The sequence below is a fragment of the Trematomus bernacchii genome, unplaced genomic scaffold, assembly GCF_902827165.1.
Source record: "Trematomus bernacchii unplaced genomic scaffold, fTreBer1.1, whole genome shotgun sequence".
NCBI classification, from domain to species: Eukaryota; Metazoa; Chordata; class Actinopteri; order Perciformes; family Nototheniidae; genus Trematomus; species Trematomus bernacchii.
Window position 1 is genome coordinate 5022709 of NW_022987708.1, and position 24147 is coordinate 5046855.

Genomic DNA, 24147 nt, shown 5'->3' on the forward strand with positions numbered 1-24147 from the left:
AGTAAACAATTATTTAGGAAAAATTAAACAATAGTTTTGCAAAATATTACAATTGTATGATGTCCTTAAATTCCATGTGGTGCTGGCTACTTTTTGCCAAAAACTTCAACCCCGTCACATTTTTTCAAGGAAATTCCTAGTAATTATATATATGTTGTGCCTGAGGTGGGAAAATGTGTTTTCTCAAAGTTTTAAGTAGTCCACTACCAGATGTTATGATCAAAAATGCAAAAAATGTAGTTTCATTTTTCAAAAATGTAAAGACCCAAAAGGCACCCGATTCAGAGAATCACATTTTGTTGCTGTTGTTGTCTTTTGTGATATTTAAATTGCTCCTGCTGACTTGAGCCAGCCATTCTTTCCTCCTCTCTGTGTCAGTGGGGAAACTTTACATTTGTGCTCCTTTCTCTGAGCGATTGGAGCATCCCCAGGCAGCACAGCAAACCATGGGGGAGACTATATGCCAGGACAACACAGAGGAAAAGGCACAGACAAACTGCATGACATGCTATTCAATGTTTATTGAATTCCATTTATTTACAATGGATGTTCCTAAAACAACACATTTAACATCATCATCATGCTGCTGCTGCTAGTCCTTTGACTCATTGTGCTGTCAGTTGACAATCATTGATAGGCACCTGTCGGTCTCCTGTCCTTTCTGAAAGTCATAAAGATCTCATTAGTCATTTAGATTACTTATGTCCTCAATTACCATGGGATTACTGAAACCACCATGAATTAAAGAAATGGTAGAAATTAATCTAATTAGAATTTTGAAACCTTCCTTCCCATCCCCTCCCTCTAAATATATCAATAAACATTAGGAAGTGATGCTCCTGACTACCATACAAGTTTAAGAAGATAATATTTGTTTTAAAGAATTCAAAGCAATAAACAACAGCAACATGCTCTTTAACCAAGGCAACGTTAGCCTAACATGTATATGTTAACAAGGCAGGTAAGATAGCTGTTCACAGTATCTATGTATATTTTCTACTTTTTGTAATGCTATTTTATTTTATTTTACATTTTCGATTGTTTAATTCTAGTCTTTTAACTGTCTAATGTACAATGCCTTGTCTTTTGCTGCTGCAGCATAAACATTTCCCCAATTGGTATCAATAAAGTACTTCTTATTTTATCTTAACCCTCAAATATTAGCACATTTTAAGAGGCTGTTTGCATGTTGAGTTGTTATAGCAGATAGCAGACGGGGTAAAGAAGAAAAGGTCGGTAACATCCTAATGTTGTATCCTTAACTTTAAAAATGGAAATACAAATCAGTTTTTAGATGGTTAATTATTTGCAAATCACAATTTTGATGAGAAATTGAGAGAAATACATATGGCCATACTTCCGACATTAGTACAGTATTGTCAGAATGTTGAGCGTTGCAGGGCAGTTTTCACTTCATTTCTAGCTTTGAATAATAGTAAAGATAACAGTGTAATAAGTCATTGTTTTTATTCATGTAGCACATTTGAAAACCAGAGGCCTGTACTACGAAGCCAGATTTTCGCTTAGCGAGCTAACTTCAGGGAAAACTCTGGGTTTCCGTTCCTACGACGCTGGTTCATTTCTTAGCGGGCTAGATCTCCATGGTAACGTATGCTGAACGGCTAGCCTGGTCCGGAGTAGGTTAGGTTCCAGGATAAGAGATCAACTCAGTGAAAGCACCGCCTGCTGACCAATCAGAGCTCAGTGTGCTGAGTTTAAAGCTATCAAGTCATATTACAGGAGAAAGGAAATACAGAAAAACTGCCGTTGCATGAAAGACAGCCGGCAAAAATCAACTGACTGTGAACGTGAAAATTAATAGAATATCACCTCCCATCTTCAGAGCAATCTGACTATTATAACATTAGTGTTAAGAAAGCTTACTTAGAGGTGGGGTAGGTAAGTTTGAGAAACCGGCTCGAGATACACTTTTTGTTATATTCCATGGAATGCTCTTAACATCCCGATAGCAATAAATATCTTAAGTGCTTTGACAACAAATCCATAAAAAAATGTCATCTGTGGAAGCCGTAGTACTGTAAAAAGTACGACCAATCATTTTAGCCGGCCCGGCTAAAATAACTGGATGGCCTACCTGCCTGTCAGCCTTCCATCTGTGCACAAACTTATCTCGTGCCCTCATTGGTCATGTGCGCGTTCGTGTGTGTTGTAAGGAAGTGGCAGATTTTTTCCGGCTGTGTATTTTCAAATTCTAGCGATCTCGAGCTGGTTTCTCCAAAATGACCTACCCCACCTTTAAATATCTGCCACAAGTTAACATAAGTAACCGGATCAAAGTAACATTACGTACAGTCCGCGGCACTGTGAGTGCAGACGTCGATGTGTCCCATTATCATTCATATCATATCACATCATAATGTATCATATTATTTCCTTATCTGAGTCAGCTTCTTGAGCCGTATCTGGCCGTGCAACACTTACAGTGTCACATACTGTATGCAGAAGTATTATTTTAAGCAACACATTAAGTTGACGAAACACTCGAGTCAAATGTAATTAAAGTCAGATCCACTCGTGTCTTAGACGGGGCAGTGATATCATAAACCTGTTAATGAACGCATTCAAACACTTTTTCTTTTACCAGCTGTATTCATCTTGATAAAGTGTTTAAGTCGTGGATGTTTAAAGTTTAACGTCTTAATATTTGTCTAATATTATAGTTCACTTTTCATTCAGGAAGTATGACACTGCGCTGTCAGTGCGCTTCTCCATGTTTGTGATCGGTCAAATGTTGCTAACCCCGCCCCTTTTATGTGAACGCGCACATAACTAGATAGGGCAAAGCTGGCTTGAGTTAACGAGTTGATAACCAGCGTTGTAGGACCGTTTAGCGAGAGCGCGTTTGTTTTGGATTAGGTAAACCGGGTAGCTCAAACATATCCAGGTTATGTTGAACCGGCTTCGTAGTACAGGCCTCTGGTTTACAAAGTGGCCTTAAAATTGAACAGATAAATGACAATGAGATCATAAATACATACAAAAAACTCACAAAATGCATGGTACACACAGTTTACGAAAAATAAATCAAACATGTGAGCAAAAGTACAGCTAATAAAAACATCAGTGTGGGTTGGCTGTACGGGAACGGAAACAATACAATGCCTACTCCTTTGGAGGAACAATAATCCAGTGTATCAAAAAATAACCACTTCTTACTGATCAACCATCAATCATTTGGTGTGCAACATGTAAATATATTCAAACTGGAATGCATAGGTTTCATAATAATACAAGGTTATTCCTGCACAGTTCTTTCACGTGAGAGGTAAAGTAAAATAACTCCTTGGAAGCAGTAGTAGCAGTAATAGTATTTACTCTAGCTCCACTGATTATCTTTTTCTGGAGCTTTTTAACACTTTGTGAGACTTCCTCATGGGAGGGAGTTTGTTCAGTTGTAATTCACCGATACAAACACATGAGCAACGCTGTAAATTGGACCTTAAGTTTTTCTTCCAACCAAAAAACATAAAAGAGTATTCCCTCACTTAGTATTGTCTATAAATTAAGATGGTTTTGGTTTTATTAGTTCAGGTTTCGAAATATCCATACCTGAGATTTCTGATTCCATCTCAATACCATTGAGGGGAATATCATTTTGTCTATGCTGCTGGCAGCTTCTCCCAGACGAAATGTCTGGATAATCATCACACTTTCTGTAAACAGGTCGTATCCAGGGAAGCTTGTTCTGGAAAGAAATGTAGCTGTTTTACTTTTTTAAATGTCATATTTTATTGATGTAAAGACGAGTCCCTCTGACCAATTTCTATTCTATTTGCATCCATTTCAATCGGGTGGAGGCAGAAAATTGAAAACTACCTGAATACTTGAGGGTGAGTTATTTTATTTTTAGTGAATTGCCCCTTAAAGATGAGACCAATCAAGAGTATCTAGTTAGGTACGTGATGAAAAAAAATCACAACAATAAAAAGCTGTATTGTTTCAAAATGATACAAATTTCCATAGATCCAATAGTTTTGCATACAAAAGGTACAAAGTGGGAGTGTTTTGATGCTATGCACATATATTAACCAAAAATAAGGACATTTATAGACACTAAACAAGATAGTTTCTAGCTGTCAACAAACATTTCTCGATTGTTTTCTACTTTAGTTTCTCAAACATCATGAAGATTACAATAACATTTCTAAAGGCATACTTTGAAAAAAAAAACTGTTATACACCTACGATGAAATGCTGGACATTTGATGCCACGTAGGATGTTACTAACGGCCATCACTTAGACACTTACAGCCATTTGGAAAAGAAACACTAGCTTCCTGATTGACGCTCTCTTTGACCTCGATGGGGAGCAGGTCAAACAGATGATCCTCCACGATCAGGCAGCTCTTGCGCAGCTGGCCACACTGACCGAGCTGGACCGGAAGACGGTCCAGACAGTTCCCCTTCAGCTCCAGGTGGGTCAGCTGCGAGAGTTGGCCAATCTTCTCTGGAATGGTGGAGATACAGTTGTGGCCGAGACATAAGGTTCTCAGTTTGCTGCACTTGAAGAGTTGCTTGGGAACTACTTCCAATTTGTTGCCAGTAATGGCAAAATGTTGGAGGTTCTGCAGAAAGCCAACCTCCAGTGGTATTGTCACTACGGAGTTGTGGCTAACATCGAGGTACCTCAACTTGAGGAGCGTGAATAACGATGAGGGGAGAGACTCTAGCTTGTTATGTGACAGATAAAGGGATTCAAGGTTTTTGACATGGCTAATTGACAATGGAATGGTGATGATCTTATTGTGCCAAAGTTTGAGGCAGGTCAGTCTCTTGAGGTGCTGAAAGCTGATGATCTCCTCGATGGTCCGGATGTTGTTGGACTTTAGATCCAGTTCCTGAAGGTTGTTCAAACTGAAAATAGCGTGAGGTATTCTCTCCAGCTCACAGTTGAGAAGCTCCAGCTCGGCAAGATTCATTATTTTCTTCAAACTATTAAGAACTAAGAGCTTTGTACCATCATTATGAATTACCAACTTGATCAGATGCGGGGACAGATCCGTTATGTTGGTTGGGATCTTTGTGAGGTTACTTTTGAGATGCAGAATCTTTAAGTGCCTGAGGTCTCGCAGAGACTCCAGTCCGATCATTTTGTTGTTTTCAGAGTTCAGATTACCAACAAGGTAGAGTTCCCTTAAAGTTTTCAACAAGTATACCCAGCTAGGAATCTCAGCGACATCTGTGAATTTGACATGAAGGCACCGGAGGTGATCACGGAGAAAAATGAAAGCAGTCTGCTCAACTTTGGCTGGACAGTGATAGAAGTGCAGCTCCTGGAGGTTTGTCATTTGTGAGATCTTAGCTGTTATCTTGGCCTCTGGGATTAATTCTAGTTTGAGAATTTCCAAATCGGTGAGATCAAACACAGCATCTGGCACTCCAGAGAGCATAAAAAGATGGAGTTCCAACTTTTCTTGAGGGTTGCGTATCACATGCTGCCGCAACTTCTCAAAGGTCCACTCGTGGTTCAGGCTGATCTCCCGAAGTTTGTTCTCACTCACCTCAGAGAGAAAAACACCAAAGCGCTTTGAGTACAGCTGGTCGTACTGATCGACCATGTGGAGGAGGAACGCAAAATCATTCTTCACATCTGGAATGTCACTGAAGCTGCTCTCCTCTCTGACTTTTTCAAAGGAATACTCCTTAAGTGGTCGCCGAAAAAGCCAGAACAGTGTGTAGATACAGATTATGCCATAGGCGCATATGAGAGCAATGTAACTAACAAGGAGTTTCTTTAACATGAAGGCCATGTTGTGTGTACAATGGAACCTTTTGTATCCAGTCAAATGCTTAATGTCAGGCTCACACACATGGTTGAAATCTATAGAGGCAACAAAAGTCATGGTGTAGCACAGGATCAAAATGAACTTGACTGTTTTGATGACGGTCTGAATGGCATACAGCCTGTAAATCAGGTCACTGTCTTCCACATGGGCACGGAATTTGCGAACCTTTTCAAACAGGGCTTTGGCTTGCTCTCCGTCTTTTTTGTCCAGTATGGTCATGGCAGGAACTTCACTCACAAGCTTTTCAGCAGAAAACGTGACCCCAGATTTGGTCAGCATTGGGGCGGACTGGTTGGGACTCCCCTCCTCGCTGCTGGTGGACAGATGCTTCAGGAGGGTGGAGGCTCCTGCCAGTCTCTGTTTGTTCTCTTCCGAGTCCTCGCAGGCTGTCTCGGACAGCGCTTTGGTCGTCCAAGGCGATTCAAAACATTTTCCAAGTATGGAAACAAAATGTTCTATTTTGGAACTTGTCTTTGGGTACTTGAACCAGAAGTTGCTACTGACCATTAATACGATAGTGTGGATCAGAGCGAGGTAGGGGAAATATTTGGAATACCAAGGAAGGGCAACATGGTAGCACATCTGATTGACAAAAACATACTGCTGAAAATCCAGTTTGGTCCTGACACCTGTAGGCAGAGGCTGTCCCAAAGAACCCGAATGTGTGAAGGGAACTGTGGGGGGGATTTTATCAGGAGGCCTTTTAGCCATTAGAGGAGCAGCTTGCTCACCAATGGCGCTTTCTTTGTTCCATAAGCTATCAGCTGTCTCCGGGGGTTGGGCTTGTATGAAGCCCCCAGACCCCTCTGGAGATGGTTCCAGAATGGGAAGACAAACCACTTGGTCCCTTGTTAACTGCATCGTTCCAGAAAATATGGCCAACATCAACATGACGATCCCCAGATAATCCATGAAGACATCCCACCATGGTTTCAGTATGCGATACGTTGGCTGGATGTCATTTAGGGAGGCTACTTCTGTGAGGGTGAACATTCCTGCAACAGAGAATATTAATGAACATCATGCTTTATTTCTCTCATTACAAAAACAACACAATATTGAATTATTCATGTTATTTTGGGATCCCTAATAACATCAGGTAAATGGACTGCTAACGTAAACTAGCCCTTAAGCTAACTTTGGCACGTGAACATCTTTTTGAAAGTAGATTGATGTACATTGTCACTTCTCAAAAAAACATTTCATGAAATAAAATAACATAAAATACTTATACCATTTTTTTTTTGCAACCATTGTTTGTTATATCACTTACTGAATGTACTGTGATACTGTACATAACCTTACCTAATGAGCATAATGAATCCAGGGAAATCAGGTTTGTGTGTAATGGAATCCTTGCTGTCGCACTTTTCCTCTTGCAGTAAAGTACATACTTTTCAACTTAAGTGAATTTCCAGATGTATGCACCACCTGACATCCGTAGATTAAAGGTCCCATGTCATGGCCATTTCTACTGATCATAATTCCATTGTTGAGGTCTACTAGAATGGATTTATATTGTGCAATTTTCCAAACTCACATTGGTTTCTCACAGAGCATCTCTGTATAGCATGTGTATTCACTCTCTGTCCTACACGGCTTGTTGGAGCTCCTGCCCCCCCCCCCCCCCCCTCCCTGTGAGCCCACTGTGCTCTGATTGGTCAGCTCGCCAGCTCTGTTCTGATGAGTCCACCACCGTTACAGCAGAACATCAGTGATTATGTGTTACAATGGCGTTAGCAACCAGAAAATGACACCAGTAATGACAAACAGATGAGAATGCTGCGTGGGGTCTGGGTGCCGTGTTGGCGGGACGTTGCGCGGCTCGCTGCTGCGAGGAGCGGACAGTGTGAGCTGGGTTCATTTCCTGCTTGCTGCGTGGGATCTGCGAGACAGCGAGACATCGCGAATGGACGCGGGAAGGGGAGGGTGCTGAGGGGGCTGCAGCACCCCCATCTGCGAGGCTCCACTAGCCACTTTGAGGGTTTGTGACTTTGCAGACCGTTTACATGCATAAAAACCTTCATAACACACAAGGGGACGGGTAATAACCGGAAAAGCATGACATGGGACCTTTAAAGCTTAATATAACCGCTACCTCCGTCTTAGCAATTCTATATTCAAAAAAGTTTTTAGCTGTGACCAGCAAGGTATAAAATACATTTTAAAGAACATGTAATTAATTTAAAAATAATACTGTGTGATTGCAGGACAAATGTTTACCTTACAAATAGTATTAGATAGTTGTACAGGTAGTACTTCCCTCATAGAAGGTAAACCGAATGAGGTGTTGTGGAAGTCCTACCCTATTTTAATCTAAAAACTCAATGAATAACACCTGAAATTGGCCCTTTCATAAATGGCGATAAAATGGCAAAACATTATAACTCTTTGGTAAGTCTCATAATACCCGAGTTGACAAACCTGTCATTGTACCAGTTTTTAAATACATATCTAAAATAACCTAGTTGTCTGTCATAGTACTGTATTTTTAAATAATTTTGACAGGCAATGTGATGCTAAAAATATCATGGATGCTAACAAAACAAAGAATATGAGTGGTCATGGTCCTGTTTAAATGACTTACTTTTTTAATTAATGACTAGAATAAATTAATTCAGAAAGAGAAATACACATGGCCCTGTAATCCTTAGAGGTGGGAGAAGTAATCAGACATTGTACTTAAGTGAAAGTAGAAATACAAGAGTGCAAGAATACTCTGTTACAAGTAAAAGTCCTGCATTCAAAATGTTACTCAAGTATTAGCATCAAAATATACTTTGAGAATCAAAAGTAAAAGTATTCATTGTCCAGATTGGTCCATTTCAGAAAAAGATATATGTTTTATAATTATTGATCATTAAAGTGTTATCAAAGCTGGTAAAGGTGCAGATAGTTTTAATGACTTTGTATACTGCAGGGTAGCTTGTGAATTTACTCCAGGTGGAACTTAAGTCTGATTTAAAGCTCCCATGTCATGCTTTTCCGGTTATTACCCGTCCCCTTGTGTGTTATGAAGGTTTTTCTGCATGTAAACGGTCTGCAGAGTCACAAACCCTCACAGTACACCCTGTGCGAGTACAACTCTAACACAGAAAATACCTGTCTATGCTGCCCCAGAACGCCTCGTTGGAGATTTCTCTTTTTCCATTGTTTTCTTCCAAATGGACCAATACGTGGAGCTCCTCACACACACACACTCTCTCAGCGGCGAAACTGTGACGCGCTGGGGGGGTGTGCTAGTGGAGCCATTCGCGATGTCTCGCTGTCTGCAGCAAGCAGGAAATGAACCCAGCTCACACTGTCCGCTCCTCGCCGCAGCGAGCCGCGCAACGTCCCGCCAACACGGCACCCAGACCCCACGCAGCATTCTCATCTGTTTGTCATTACTGGTGTCATTTTCTGGTTGCTAACGCCATTGTAACACATAATCACTGATGTTCCGCTGTAACGGTGGTAGACTCATCAGAACAGAGTGGGCGAGCTGACCAATCAGAGCACAGTGAGCTCACAGGGAGGGGGGGGCAGGAGCTCCAACAAGCCCTTTAGGACAGAGAGTGAATACACATACTATACAGAGTAGGGATGCCAGAAACTGACCGAAGATCGGACAGCCCTGGCGAATATTAATCGATTAATCGCCCCCCGCCCCCCCCCCCCCCCCCCCCGGGGAGGAGGAAAAAAAAAACACTGACAAATGGTATTCCGTTGTTTTCTTTTACTGGAACGTGTACATGGTACAAAAGGGCTCTTCAGTATTAACAGTATTAATAATAGCATCATTGAAATAAATTAAATAAATAGCCTACTTTATGTGTGTATGTATGGGTGTAGGCGAGAGCGCAGCCGGTTAAGGATTAGTCCTGCCGCCGAAAAAACCCTTTCCGAGGGCACAGAGCACTGCGGAGCCTCTCAGCTAAATTAACCGCACTCTTCATCTCCCATTCACTATCAATATAATGTCAGGTTATGGTAACATAGGATTCAGTTGTGAGTGCCGTCCACCCGTCGGTGGTTATCGACACCTTTGAGACAGTTGATAAGAGTACGGCCCGGGACCCTGTAATCTGGTTCCACGTTTGCCATAAACTCAAGGAAACCGCCTCCTTCCACGACGGAGAGGGGAGGGGCGGGGTCGGTGTGTAGCAGGCTGCAGCACTCTGCGCTGCTGGCTTCCTCCAAGTTTACAGTAAAACAAACTGGTGGTGTGATCAATGGTCATTTACAATTATTAATACTATTACTATTATTAGCATTAGTCTATATTTTGGTTGAAACCAAACCAGGAAAAAAAAGAAAAACATAAATATTAATAAAAAAATATATTAATAAAATCGATTTTTAAAAATAATATTCGATTATGGAGACTGTAACGAATAATCGAATAATCGCTGGCATCCCTAATACAGAGTAAGGGTCAAGAGCCAAAGTTTTATCGGCAATCGTCTTGCAGCGGAGTAACTGTGGTGCGGAGGGGGGGGGGGGCTGCGAGTGGAGCCTCGCAGTTTTTCAGGTTGATATGTGAAGCTCATTAGCTAGCCAACATGTATCTAGCAAATGTTTAGCAAAATATTAGAAGTGAGGCTACTAGACTAACGTTAGGTCTACTGTAATAGCCTCACTTTTAATATTTTGCAAAACATTAGCTAGCACTAGTGTTTTGCAGTTGCTAGCAGCTTATTGGGATTTTATGCTAGATAGACAGGCATTGTTTTGATATAATACATTAAGCATTATTGTTAGTTAAGCATGTCAGCCTGCAGCCCCACTTTTAACTCTCTGTCTCTCTCTAACTCATTGCAGATGGCTGCACTAAAGAAAAGGGCACAGAGAGGAAACCAGTTGTAAGATGTTTAAAAGTTCATTAAACATAATATATGCTTAAATGCATTTCAAAGAAGTTGTGTTGGAGTTTGTGTTATTCTACATTTTGACACCAAGATTTTCTGATTTTACTGCAAATGTATATCGGTTCCAAATATCGGTTATCGGTCTCCTTGATTACTAATAATCGGTATCGGTATCGGCCTTGAAAAAGCCATATCGGTCGACCCCTAATACAGAGATGCTGTATGAGAAACCAATGTGAGTTTGGAACATTGCACAATATAAATCTATTCTAGTATACCTCAACAATGGAATTATGATCAGTAGAAATGGCCATGACATGGGACCTTTAAAACTTGATTATATTTCACATCATTAATCCAAATCTGTAAAGTAACTAAAGATATTAAATAAATGTAGGGGAGTAAATGTACAATATGTACCTCTAAATTGTAGTGCGGTAGAAGTACTAAGTTGGAAATACTCAAATGAAGTACAAGTCTCTCATAATTGTACTCAAATACAGTAGTTGAGTACATCTACTGTACTTAGTTACTGTACACCACTTCTAATCTTATACAATCTAATAAAACAGTGTTGACTACTTAAAGTAAGATTCTGTAGTATTCTATTGTATTGCATTTTGAACATTGTTTCTCATTTTTCGTTACTAAACATGCAGGATATTATTATTTCCTCTAGTAGTTAACAATGTGACCAATAGATACTCAGCATAGATATTAGGACACTGAGTTCTGGTAGGATTCACTGTCCTCCAATTTAGACAAGGCCTCGTTCTGAAGAGGCTCAGACTGATCAACCTTGTCATGTTGATATGGATTTATTTATAGAGGACACTGCCCATGAACTGGGGCACACACACCAATGCCGTAACCATGGAGTCAACATTGGGGGGGGACCAAAAATAAAAAAGTCATAGAATAGCAATTTTATTTTCATTTGTTTATATCAGTTAGGCTATTGGGGGGGGGACATTTTGAGCGTATCTAAATACGTGTGTCCCCCAATGTAGGCTAGGGATGCCAGAAACTGACCATGACCAAAATCGAAGATCGGACAGCCCTGGCGAATATTAATCGATTAATCGATTAATCGCCCCCCCCCCCCCGGGGAGGAGGAAAAAAAAAACACTGACAAATGGTATTCCGTTGTTTTCTTTTACTGGAACGTGTACATGGTACAAAAGGGCTCTTCAGTATTAATAATAGCATCATTGAAATAAATTAAATAAATAGCCTACTTTATGTGTGTATGTATGGGTGTAGGCGAGAGCGCAGCCGGTTAAGGATTAGTCCTGCCGCCGAAAAAACCCTTTCCGAGGGCACAGAGCACTGCGGAGCCTCTCAGCTAAATTAACCGCACTCTTCATCTCCCATTCACTATCGATATAATGTCAGGTTATGGTAACATAGGATTCAGTTGTGAGTGCCGTCCACCCGTCGGTGGTTATCGACACCTTTGAGACAGTTGATAAGAGTACGGCCCGGGACCCTGTAATCTGGTTCCACGTTTGCCATAAACTCAAGGAAACCGCCTCCTTCCACGACGGAGAGGGGAGGGGCGGGGTCGGTGTGTAGCAGGCTGCAGCACTCTGCGCTGCTGGCTTCCTCCAAGTTTACAGTAAAACAAACTGGTGGTGTGATCAATGGTCATTTACAATTATTAATACTATTACTATTATTAGCATTAGTCTATATTTTGGTTGAAACCAAACCAGGAAAAAAAAGAAAAACATAAATATTAATAAAAAAATATATTAATAAAATCGATTTTTAAAAATAATATTCGATTATGGAGACTGTAACGAATAATCGAATAATCGAATAATCGCTGGCATCCCTAATGTAGGCTATATGGTAAATTCGGCCTTGACACACACCATTGTCTGCAGAGATAGTGCAACACAAGCTCTGCAAAGCCAACCTCACATATCCATCAGACTGCGTAGCATTGATATGTTTAACTGTATATTAACATAGTGTTTTTTTGGTATGGTTAATAAAAATACATTAAATAATAAAAAGATCAGTGACACCACTGTGTCTCAATTATTTTGTGTATGTTGAAAACACGAAGGCGACTATTTTAACGAGGCTTTGGAGCAGGTTGGGACCGCGGCTCCAGCAGCTAGACGCAGCACTGATGGCTGCTCTCCGTTAGAAAATCACTACGCGTTCAGATTACATGAGTGCGCTAAATTCACTGCTGGTTAATGTTGTTAGCCAAACATGCTAACACATTTGGGCCACAGCATAGCGGTTCTATTTAACACATTGAACAACATAAACGAGCACCATCATACAGATACACACCTTCAGGAGGTTATGTCTTTGGTGGCACTGCCGAACAACGCCTCTGTTTACACGCCATGTTCCGCTGCAGTAATGAAGCCGTCCATTCTTCGTATCAGTTGAACCGTGGGTCTGCTGGCCGGGTGTAAGCAGCTTAGCTCAGTCTCTCTCCCCCACTCCGCGTCAGATGGTCGGGTCCTCTCCGCCTGTGACAGCCGGGCGGCAGCAGCTGCTGGAGGTGTTCCCGGGTTGAGGCTATTCTCACGCTCGCCGAGGTTGTTCTCAATATATGGTTTTAGTATGACCATCAAATGGTAACAGAGTCATTCTACAAAAATGGTGGAAGTAGCCTACTGTCACTTACTTTTGCAGACACCAAAATACATACAAACCTTGCACGGGTTGACACTGGTAAAGAGGAGATGACCCACTGAAGTTAGGGACCGTCGTGAAAGTGCAATGGGGTGCAATTTCAGTTATATCACAGCTTTGTTTTCTTGGGTCTAAAAATACAAGCCTTTCACTAGAAGAAACATTCGAGAGACTCATAGTAGATTCCTATTTTTATATTTTTTCTTTAATTGAAAGCTACTTTTTTTTAGGGAAAAGGCTATTTTTGTCATGTGTGCATCTTCTCTGTGCATCGTCTCGGGAAAAATAAATAAATACAAATGTACAAAAATCAACATATACACTTTTGCAATTCTATAAAAATAATATTCACCAAATTTCACCTTCCTTTTGTTTACATTTTTTGAAAATAATATTAACATCTTATTGGTTCTGCCCAAGAAGATTGTCCTAATTAAATGGTGGGTTTTTGTTCTGTTAAGACCTTAAGAAAACAATCCATCCTAGCATATGATGTTTCCAAATGATTGGTTATTTTTAATGGTCAACAACATAAAATACTGTTTATGAAAATACATTTTTGAAATAGGTTGCATATTTCTTGTGCACATTTCAAGAGTGGAAAAAAAACACCGGTATTACAATCCTTTAAGTTTTAATGCACTTTAAATATGTATTTGTATATGATACAGAATTGTTTAGCCAAGGCATTATATGTTCTTATATTCCTTGTTTTTTGCATCTTGCCTGCTGTGATCCTCTTGAATGAACAGTCTTTGTCTTGAATAATAAAAAAAGACTTATAAGGGCAAAACACATATACAATACAGAATACCCAAGTTTACTGGCCTTAACCTAAGTGATATTTTTGGTAATCAAATTATTTCATGTAGCACTGACAGGAAATGTACATTAAAAATAGTTTGTAAAAAAAAAAGACTTATTTAGCTTTCTTGCCAAGAGTTAGATAATAAGATGGATATATACAGTATCTCGTGCCTGGTTGCTAAATCTGAAACTCAAGCCAGAACACAGTTACCTTAGCATTAAGACTGTAACGGGGGGAGGTATGAACCTAGCATGGTTCTGTCCAATGATTTAAACAAATCTGCCGACCATCACCTCTAAAGCTTACTAATTAGGAGACTCCAAAACTAAACCAGGCCCTAAAATAGTCTAGCATGTAATCCCCAATTCACACTACTTCAGTTTTAATGCAGCTACAAGCAAGCAATATAACATGTATTAAGTTAGCTTTGTGTTAATGCAGCTACAAGCAAGCAATATAACATGTATTAAGTTTGCTTTGTGCTGGTAAGTGTGTTTTCACTGTTTGACAGAAGCAGACTGTGGTAAGCAAAGCTAATAGCCTGCTAACTGTGCCTTCATGTTTAATTTGCAAATAATGAGATTGATGTTCATCTTCTCATCTGACTCTTAGCAAGAACTCCTAGTTGAGGAATGATTTGTGGTTTGATAGTATGTGAAAGATGAATAACAGCAGAACAATCAACCCTGTTGCAGCCACACTCCATGTGACAACATGAGTAAGTTCAATCAAATTTTTCAAGGAAACTTAAAATAATTACTTTTATAACAGCTGTGTAATACTTAACTTTGGTAATGAGTTCATACAAAACAAATGCTCTGATTTGGTAGACAGAACACGCAGCAGGCACTGTGGCTACTATAAGGCATCTCACTCAGCCTTCATTTGGTCCCTGACATCGGAAGGCAGAGTTTCAAACAGTGTCTCTTCCACTATAAGGCCACTGCGCTTCAAAGCATGACAGCAACCGAGCTCTTGTGGCAGAACCTCAAAGTGGTTGCACTTTAGGTCCAAGTATGTCAGTAGAGCCAGGTAGGAAACTTTTGGCGAGAGTATGGACAGTGAGTTTTTGCCAAGCTTTAGTATTTTGAGCTTTTTGCAAAAGAAGAGCTCATCTGGTAGACTTTCGATTTTGTTACAGACCACAGAGAAATACTGTAGACTCTGAAGGACTCCAATTTCTGGAGGGATGAATCTGATGTCATTGTTGGACAGGTCCAGGTAGCGCAGCTTGTTGCACAAAAACAGGTGCGAAGGCAATATCTCGATCTTGTTGTGGCAGAAGTAGAGGCGCTCTAGGCTACCAAGCTTCTTGATATGCTCTGGGATATACATGATACTGTTGTACCACAGTTTGAGGCAAGTGAGCTTTCGAAGATGTTGGAAGCTGATTATCTCTTCTATTGATCGCAGGTTATTCTCTTTCAAGTCGAGCTCTTGCAGGTTCGTTAGGCTGAAGATTGCATGTGGGATGCGTTCCAGATCACAACGTACTAGCTCCAGCTCAATCAGGTTGGTCATCTTTTTCAAGTTGTTGAGCATTACTAGCTTAGTGCCATCATTGTGAAAGTATAGCCGAAGCAGATGGCTGGAAACATCAACTATAGACTGGGGTATCTTGGTCAAATTACTCTTGAGGGAGAGCGTTTTCAAACACTTCATGTCCCGCAGCGACTCAAGAACTATGTTTTTGGAGGCGTCAGGGCTCAGAGACCCGGTGAGATAGAGCTCCTCTAAGTTGCGCAGGCCGTACATCCAGTTTGGAAGTTCCCTGTTATCATCGAATTTAACACGAAGCACTTTCAGGTTCTCTTTGAGGAAGGAGGTAGCTGTTGTGTGCAACTTTAAAGAGCATTGGTAAAGAGACAGCTCCTGAAGGTTCTCCAGCTGAGAGATTGAGGCAAGGATGGTGACATTGTTGATGATCTCTAGCTTGAGTGACTGCAGCTCTGTCAACTCAAAGACAGTGTCAGGTAACCCCGGGAGCATGAACAGCTGGAGTTCAAGTCTGTTGTTGCTGTTAGTCTGCAGTCTCTGACGCAGTTTCTCCGCGGTCCACTCATGATTGAGGTTGAGCTGTTTTAGTTTGTTCTCACTGACCTCGGATAGAAAAACTGCAAATCGCTTAGAATACAGAGGGTCATATTGATCAATCATGTGTAGCATGAAGGCAAAGTCGTTCTTGACGTCTGGGATGTCATTGATGCCCGTTTCCTGACGCACATACTCAAAAGAGTATTCTTTCAGTGAGCGGTAAAACAGCCAGTAAGACGTGTAAAGGCTTGTTAATCCATAGACAGCCACTAAACACAGGTAACAGTAGGAAAGCTTAGAAAACAGATGAGCCATTGTGTGATTACATTCAAAGTTTTTGTAGCCTGTCATGTCCTGGATCTCAACTACACATTGCACTTTATTTTGCACTTTATTCACTAGAGAACTATTGTAGGCAATGATCAGGAGGAATTTGAATACCTTGAACACTGTCTGCCGTACGTACATAAGATAAAGGATATCTCCTTCCTCAACATGCAAACGGAACTTCTTCACCTTTTCAAAAAGAGCTTTTGCTTGTTCACCCTCTTTTTTATCAAGAGCACTCGCTGATGGCTTGTCAACCACAATCTTTTCGGGGATCGACCTGAGGGACTGTGTCTTTTCCAAGCTTCCTTCACCAGGAGACACGGCGATGTTGGACCTAAGAGTGATGCTCTTTTTATCCTTTTCTTCAGGATTTTCTCCAGACACCTCCGACAAAGCTCTCGTGGTCCAGGGAGAATCAAAGCACTTGCCAAGCATGGAGATAAAATGCTCTATTTTAGAGCTGGAGCCAGGGAATTTGAACCAGAAGTTGCTACACACCATGAAAATGAGTGTGTGTATGAGAACCAGATAAGGAAAGTACTTGGCATACCAATGCAGAGCCTTCTCGTAACACATCTGATTGATGAAACTGTACTGTTGAAGATCCAGATCGGTCTTCAGGCCGGTCATTTCTCTTGGTGCGGCAGAAATATTGGATTGCAGGTGTAACAGTGACTTTACTTCCACTTCACTTGTGTTCTCTGGAGGCGGCAAATCTCTCTTAGGAAGGCATATGATTTTATCTTGCATTACCTGAAACAAAACGTAGGAAAAAGTTAAAGATTAGGGTGAAGGTATCATAACGTTAGAATGATCAATCAATTATGATGCTGAGCAGGAGCAAGTTTCTTTTTTATCTTCCTTTCATATTTTCCAAAGCAGTTTCATCTGAGACAGCTGATAAAAGAAATACTAAATAATTGCCTAATCTGACACAGAGACCACTGTAATAGAAACCTTATGTGTAAGCTGAACCTGGCATTAGACACATGATTTTCGAAGCTGGATTTCCCCTTGAGAAAGGCAATTTCTTAACCATGTATAACACAAGCAAAGAAGTCTGACAACACTCCACAGCTGGCTCAGTAGAAGCTTGTTCCCATCTACAATCATGCACTGACTCACTGCCAAGGAATAGCTCTGTAACTGTGCTAACGGTAAACAGAGTAATAGAAACGGTTGCATAAATAAAAGGATTTGAAGTGACCAGGCTTCGGGGCAGATAAAATGTTACTGGTTTCCTCTCTAACCTGATTTCGATAAATAACATGTTTACTGAGTGCAAGTTATCATACTAAATATTGGCCAAAAGCTTGCAACAGTAAACAACATGAAAAACAGATGCTTTACTCTGCAATGTAATAACAGGAAATGGGCACTTTGATTCAATAGTGGCAGGGCTGTAGGGGAGGCATATTGTGCACTCTTTACATTACAGCGGCAAATAATATGAAACTATTATGTATCTGCAAGCAAACTACTCTGGACATTATTACTATGGTAAGGCTATGCTGTTGTGCTGCAGGACATCACAGACTGAAATGAAAAGTCAGGTCTGCCGTGGTCTGTATACAGAGGATTATACAGGGTCAGTCTCTCTCTGTTTTTCTCCTTCTCACGTTTAAAGCTGGGAATATCGTGTGAGGCAATGAAGTAATTACACAAAATGGCATGTTGATAAAGTTCTGACTTGGGAAGTAAGCTTGGCTACATAAATAATGATCCGCTCCATTTACAAACTATTAGATTATGTCCAAACACTGTTATAGCGAGTGGGGAAACAATAGCTGCTCCCAGCCTGATAAATATCCTGTTAACAGTTGTTTTGAAGAATGTTTTGGTATAATTTCCAGTATTTGCACAACATAGTATTGCAGCAGCCAAAAAAAATTCTCCTATTTTCCCCACTGAGAGAGAAGTTAAGTGCCAGGCCACAAGAGTTTGGAATCTCATGTTTACTAAAAGGGGCTGGGTGGAAAAATGTTTCCACTGGTAAACTCCTGTTGGGCTGAATGCTTCCTTTGCTGCACACAGGCCAGGTTGTAAAATAAGAGAATTAGTGTCTTTGAGCTGGTGCCAGTGCATGAGGCACAGCAGTAATGTTCTATAATGGTCTTTTAGAGTGCCTAAACATGAATACAATAACTGTTCATGTAATGAAAATTAGAACAATTCATTTTTTCTCGTACACATGTTGCAGTTTGAACTAGATTAGCGTGCATTAGCTTCATTTCTCCCACGATTTTAAAGAGATGATTACTGTTGAAAAGAGTAAACACAAGCAGCACAAGTCATTACAAAACAGCATGCTTACAGTGTGTTCTCTTAAGAAGAGACATCATGGTGAGGCACTGTTACTGACCTGAAGAGTGCATCCAAACACGCCAATCATGAGCATGACTACGGACAGGTAGTCAGTGAACACATCCCACCACGGCTTCAGGACTCTGAACGCTGGCTGCTGTTCAGAGAACTGCCGGAATTCCATCACCGGAATCATGATGCCTGTTAACAAAAGAGTGGAACGTTAGAGCCACCTCACTTTCATTTTCATGCAATGAGAAAAATAGTTTTGGCGATAGGGAGGTGAAACATTACAATATTTAGTAGGCACTAGAAACAATTTTTATTCAGTTCCAGTCACAACAATATACGTTTTTATCTTACATTCATGTCTCCCTTAAGATGAATTGTAAAGAATTTTTTCAAACCTGAACTGTCAATATATCGCTACTTTTATTTTGGCTCAAATCGTTTGTTTGTCTTTAGTGGTAATTAGCTAACCTTAGCATGATAGCAAGATAAACTTTGACCCTGGTAAACATTACACCGTCTAAGCATTAGCATTTTAGCACTGTCATTGTGAGCATTTTAGCATACTATTAGCGTTTGGATAAAGCTTTTTTATAAAAGTCACCCATATAAATTATATTAATACATAAATGTGTGCATTAATAAGCGTGTGGCAACTTTAAATGACGATTTCTAGCTATTTCTTCCCCTTTTTGGATAAAGATTAGATTCTTTATTGTCCTTTCACATAGTAAAACGAAATGAGGTTAGGTGGAGTCCCAACTGCCAAAGCCAGCCTTTAGATTGGCTCTTCAGAAAACCACAGGGGACGTTACGGAGACCAACAGTAGTCCTATGTGAAATATTGTCCTTAACCTGTAATGAAAGGAGCCATTGCATAGACATAGCATAGTGGGTGAAGCAGGGGCCTTTCTCAGCTTCAATGTGAACTCTGTTTCAAATTGTTAGCACAACAACATAATTAACTAACAAGGTGACCAGGGTTAACATACCTGAGAAACATTAAGCAGCTAGCATAGTTGCAGCCTTTTCTTAAAGCTCAACTCAAAACCCAAATAGTCCTCCTTTCCCAGAGCGGCCATGAACCTTGAGGTTTCACACCTTGTCTAATTTGGCATTAGCTCAGTGGGAAATACAGACCACTAAATACATGTTTTAATTCATCTGATTAGTCCCTCTCTAGTGGAGCTCCAACATTATACAGAAATACATTAAAAAGTCATTATTTAAAAGTGAGTGCACACAGAATAGTAAACTATGATTAATTTGATAAAACTTGTGTTTTTAGAGATTAACTTCATAGTCCAAGAAGCCCACGTGTTTGTTAAGTGGCTTTAATGAACACAACGACAAAACTGAATAACACCGAATCTCCTTTTACTCCCAGCATGCTCTTCAAGCTTTTACTCACTAAAGAGTATTGAAACACTTGTCTTTGTTAACAGCTGTAGCTGGATAGAGTGGTTATCCCTGCTGCAGCCTCCTGCTCACATGACTGTGCTCACCTTCTGTAAAGTGCTTACTACAGCAGCCAGTGTCCTATTTAGTAGGTTGGCTGCAGTGTCATTCAAACTTTAAAGGTGTAGGCGATGACAAGTCCGTATAAGCACTGATGTTTGTAGTTAGCAAAGTGCATTAAACGGCCTGCTGGAAAAAATGTAAACAAACATGTCCCGTATGTGTCTAAAAGTTTAAGCAGGTATTATGAATAAGCTACAATGAGCCAGAGAATAAATAACAGTGTTTTATCATCTGCAGCTCCAAGGAGCCGCAGAGTCAGGTGCTGTCAATACACTCAAACTGTGGTTCATTATTCATTTAGCTGGAAGGTAACTTTGAATATGTTGCAGTGTTTCCCACAGATCTGAAATATACTTGGGGGGGTGGTGGTAGCGGGGGGGGGCCTTTGTGACGTGCAACAACATTAACATTAACCTTTCTGTTGGTCGCTTGTTAGCAGACCCTTCACGCGATGGCAGAGCGAACAGGTACATGGGTTACTATTTTTTTTAAATTGTAAATGTATTTCGGAACCTATCCGTGTGATTTTAAGTGGGGGTGGACCTCAAATCCTCTAGGGCAGGGGTTCCCAACCTTTTTTCCCAAGAGCCCCCCCAAATGACTCCTGTTGGAAGTTGCGTTAATTTGAGTATGTTTTCTTTTTATGAACCTCGTGCTCCACAACATTGCAAAAATGTGATTTTAGATCCATTAAATGTTTTTGGCAGCTTTAGTTGCAAGTGAGTTACTTGAACACATTTTTTTTTAATATACAGAATAATAATATCAGGGGTTCCCAACCTTTTTCAGTGTGGACTATTTTTCTTTTTACAATTGCCTGACCTCCTAGTCACACTGAATAATGAAAGGTTGTGATGACGGACTGACTATCGTAGAGACTAATGACCTACATTATTTCAAAATCTGTATATTTATGTTAGGGGAGTGACAGATTAATAAGGGAAAACTGCAGCAAAGAATGAGAGGTGAACTTTATAAAAGCCAATCATGACCTACAGAGTTAAACTAATAACGCTCAGCTCTTTTTTTGCAGGAATCACAGATTTCCTTTTGGCACTCAAGCAAATGGTCTGATTCTAGGTCAGTACCAGTCTGCAGCTCAGGGACAGAGAACCTCTGGATTATAATTCTGGTAGAGAGAAATTAGTCAAAAAGAGCTCCACCTGAACCAGCTAGAACATTGACATGCAGTTTATGGGTTAATGCTTCAGTAACAACAATCCGACAGCATCATATTGAGTATTCTAGCAATCTTGAAGTATATTTCGGAGGATTTTTCAGAGCAGGACTTTCACTTGTATCCAATTATTTTATCTTGTGGTACAACTTGTACCTATTGTAAGAAAAGGATCTGAAAAGGATCTGAAAACTCCTTCCGCCAGCTGTTTCTTTTTCAGGATTATCCAGAGATGCAGGATAGTGATCATGATAAAAGTGTATGTGCCACAAAGAAATTCCACCATTATTTTTAAAGGAGTGCTCCAACAATTTAACATTGCACCTTTATAACAATGAGGTTCTCTCAGGACACAGATTATAAAAAGATTGGTTAAAATTGGATCAGCAGAGGTAAAAATATTCCGACTTGTAGTTACACTCCAAAAACTCAACATTTCCCATCATGCAACTCTATAGCCTATTTCATTAGATCCTCTATGCCTCCAACTCCACATCAAAACTTTGTAATGCAGGCTTTAAAGCCCACAGATACATCCCTAGTGACATTATCCATATAAAATAGGTGAAGTCCTCCTTTAGGGGTCAGATACAAAATCCAAAGACTTAATAGAGATGCAGGAATGAGTCATAAAAGCGGAAATGAGTCAGCATCTTAGCACAACACGACGGGTTCCGTCGTCTTGTAGTGAATGGTTTTTTGAACGGGTTAATCGGTTAGATACCTGAAAAAAAGTTGCCGGGGAACACAAGCTAAAGATAATTTAACGTTTTGTTTTACAACATAAACGACGTCAGTAAACACTCTATTGGGAATGACTGGTTTCACAGGGACTAGAAAGGGTGTCCTAACAAGCGTCTAAATGAGACTACTAAACGTCATCATGTCAAACATTAGCCGCCTTTAGCTTAGCGATGGTGATGCGAAGTCATGTGACCACGATGTAGTTTGTTTATAAACTGTTAGCTTTTTTATTCTGGCTATTGCATTTACGCTTCAACGACTATAAAAGTGGCATAAATATGTAGAGTACGTGTGCTGTTCAAAACGTGTTAGTATCATAAACGTGTGTTAGCCACAGATCTTATTTCCGCAAGGTTCCCACATCCAATGGAACATTCCCTAGCTTTTTGTCTAACTCCCAGGTCAGCCTACAAAAACATGTCATTACTGCAACACTCTATTCCTAAAACTTAGGCTAAATCAAATACGTATGTGTCTATGAGTGGAAAGTGTGGAAAACAGATGACTGTATGATACTTTTAAAGTTGTAATAACTGGGTGGAGTCATGGAAAAAGAAAAAAAGGGCAGAGAGAATAGATGCTTTGGGTCAGTGTGTGAAGCCTGTGTTTAGCATTAGTCCTCAGGAGAGTTCCTGTCTTTCCCCTGGATGAGTCAGCCATTGAGTGAGCTGACCAGGCCCTCCTATCCTTGTCCCTTCCTGACAGGAAATGTGTCTGAATCCCAGATCTCCAAAAACAGACATGTTTAGAAACACACCCAGCCCCAGGCAAACAAAAAGTCCTGTCTCGTTAAGGATGTGGAAGAAAAAAAACCCATCTTGGCAGTTATTAATGAGGCACACTTTTTCTAAGTTAAAACGGAAGCTCCTGAAAAAGTGCAAATGTACAGTCAGAGGAGCTGTGATTGATCCTGAGGTCAGCACTAACCAGCTATAACCGTTAGAATATGAAGGACATGTTAAAGAGAGAGTTGATCCCGCCTGTGAACTAATGCGCAGTCACACCGTCCGTGTACCCCAGGTAAACTAACGGAATGCGGGTCGCAGTGTAAATAAGTGACGCTCCGCAGATAGTCCACACACCGGACCGTGTCATGGCTACATCGCAGCAGTGTCGGTGCTTTACCTGGCTGTAGAGGAGAGCTGGAGCTGAGGATGTGAGCGGTGTTTCAGGCGGTGGTGATGTGTCGGATCATGGTGTGCGCGGTGCGGTCCCCTCTCTGTCTGCCCGCAGACCTTCCTGGATCCTCGGCAGCCCGACAGGCATGTCCTGTCAGACCGAGAGGGGCGGAGAGGGGCGGGGCCTCAGGAGGACCGGCTGAGACTCTGGGGGTGTTTCTCAATGTCGAGGAAGGCTGCTCCAGAGCCACTAGGCTTGTTTGAGATGAGCTGCGGCTCGCCTCGAAAGTAGACGAGAATAGCCGATTGCAGCCGGGGGACTTGCATGAAGTCGGACAGCTCGGAGTCGGCTTGACTTGGTTTGCATATAAAGAATCCACAAATGTGTTTAATCGTTAATGTCAGATATGTACTAAGTAAATACATTTGTTCCTGCTCAAGATTAGATTCAACTTTATTGTTATTGCACAGATTACAGGTAGGCCTACTGAGACAACGAAATGCAGTTTAGCTTCTAACCAGGAGTGCAAAATGCAGTAAAGTGAAAAGTAATGTACTCAATCTACAGAATAAAATATAGAATTAATTGAATCATGAATAAACAGTGAGGGATATGAATACACTAGATCATAGTGATGTGTCGGTCGCGAACGAGCCGATTCTTTTGAACGGCTCTTTGGTACGAACGAGGGGAACCGAGTCGTACTTGGTGAGAGCCGTTCTTGTTATCGTTCAATCGTTGGTCCGCACTCACTGCCTGCCAAAATCCACTCTCCTTTTAAAA

At 40.7% G+C, this 24147-nt stretch overlaps 2 protein-coding genes across 2 annotated transcripts; both read right to left on the reverse strand.

Moving 5' to 3' along the window:
• Positions 1 to 536: 536 nt before the first annotated feature.
• On the reverse strand, positions 537 to 13213 carry lrrc8db (leucine rich repeat containing 8 VRAC subunit Db). The gene is made up of 3 exons (XM_034140705.1): positions 12968 to 13213; positions 3571 to 6802; positions 537 to 661 (listed from the first exon to the last, which is right to left on the reverse strand). The coding sequence occupies exon 2, from the start codon at positions 6798 to 6800 to the stop codon at positions 4245 to 4247; it is 2556 nt and encodes an 851-aa protein (XP_033996596.1). The 5' UTR covers positions 6801 to 6802; positions 12968 to 13213; the 3' UTR covers positions 537 to 661; positions 3571 to 4244.
• Positions 13214 to 13808: 595 nt separating this feature from the next.
• On the reverse strand, positions 13809 to 23534 carry lrrc8c (leucine rich repeat containing 8 VRAC subunit C). The gene is made up of 3 exons (XM_034140824.1): positions 23371 to 23534; positions 18853 to 18995; positions 13809 to 17243 (listed from the first exon to the last, which is right to left on the reverse strand). Exons 2-3 carry the CDS (start codon positions 18988 to 18990, stop codon positions 14997 to 14999), a joined length of 2385 nt encoding a protein of 794 aa, XP_033996715.1. The 5' UTR covers positions 18991 to 18995; positions 23371 to 23534; the 3' UTR covers positions 13809 to 14996.
• Positions 23535 to 24147: the final 613 nt, after the last annotated feature.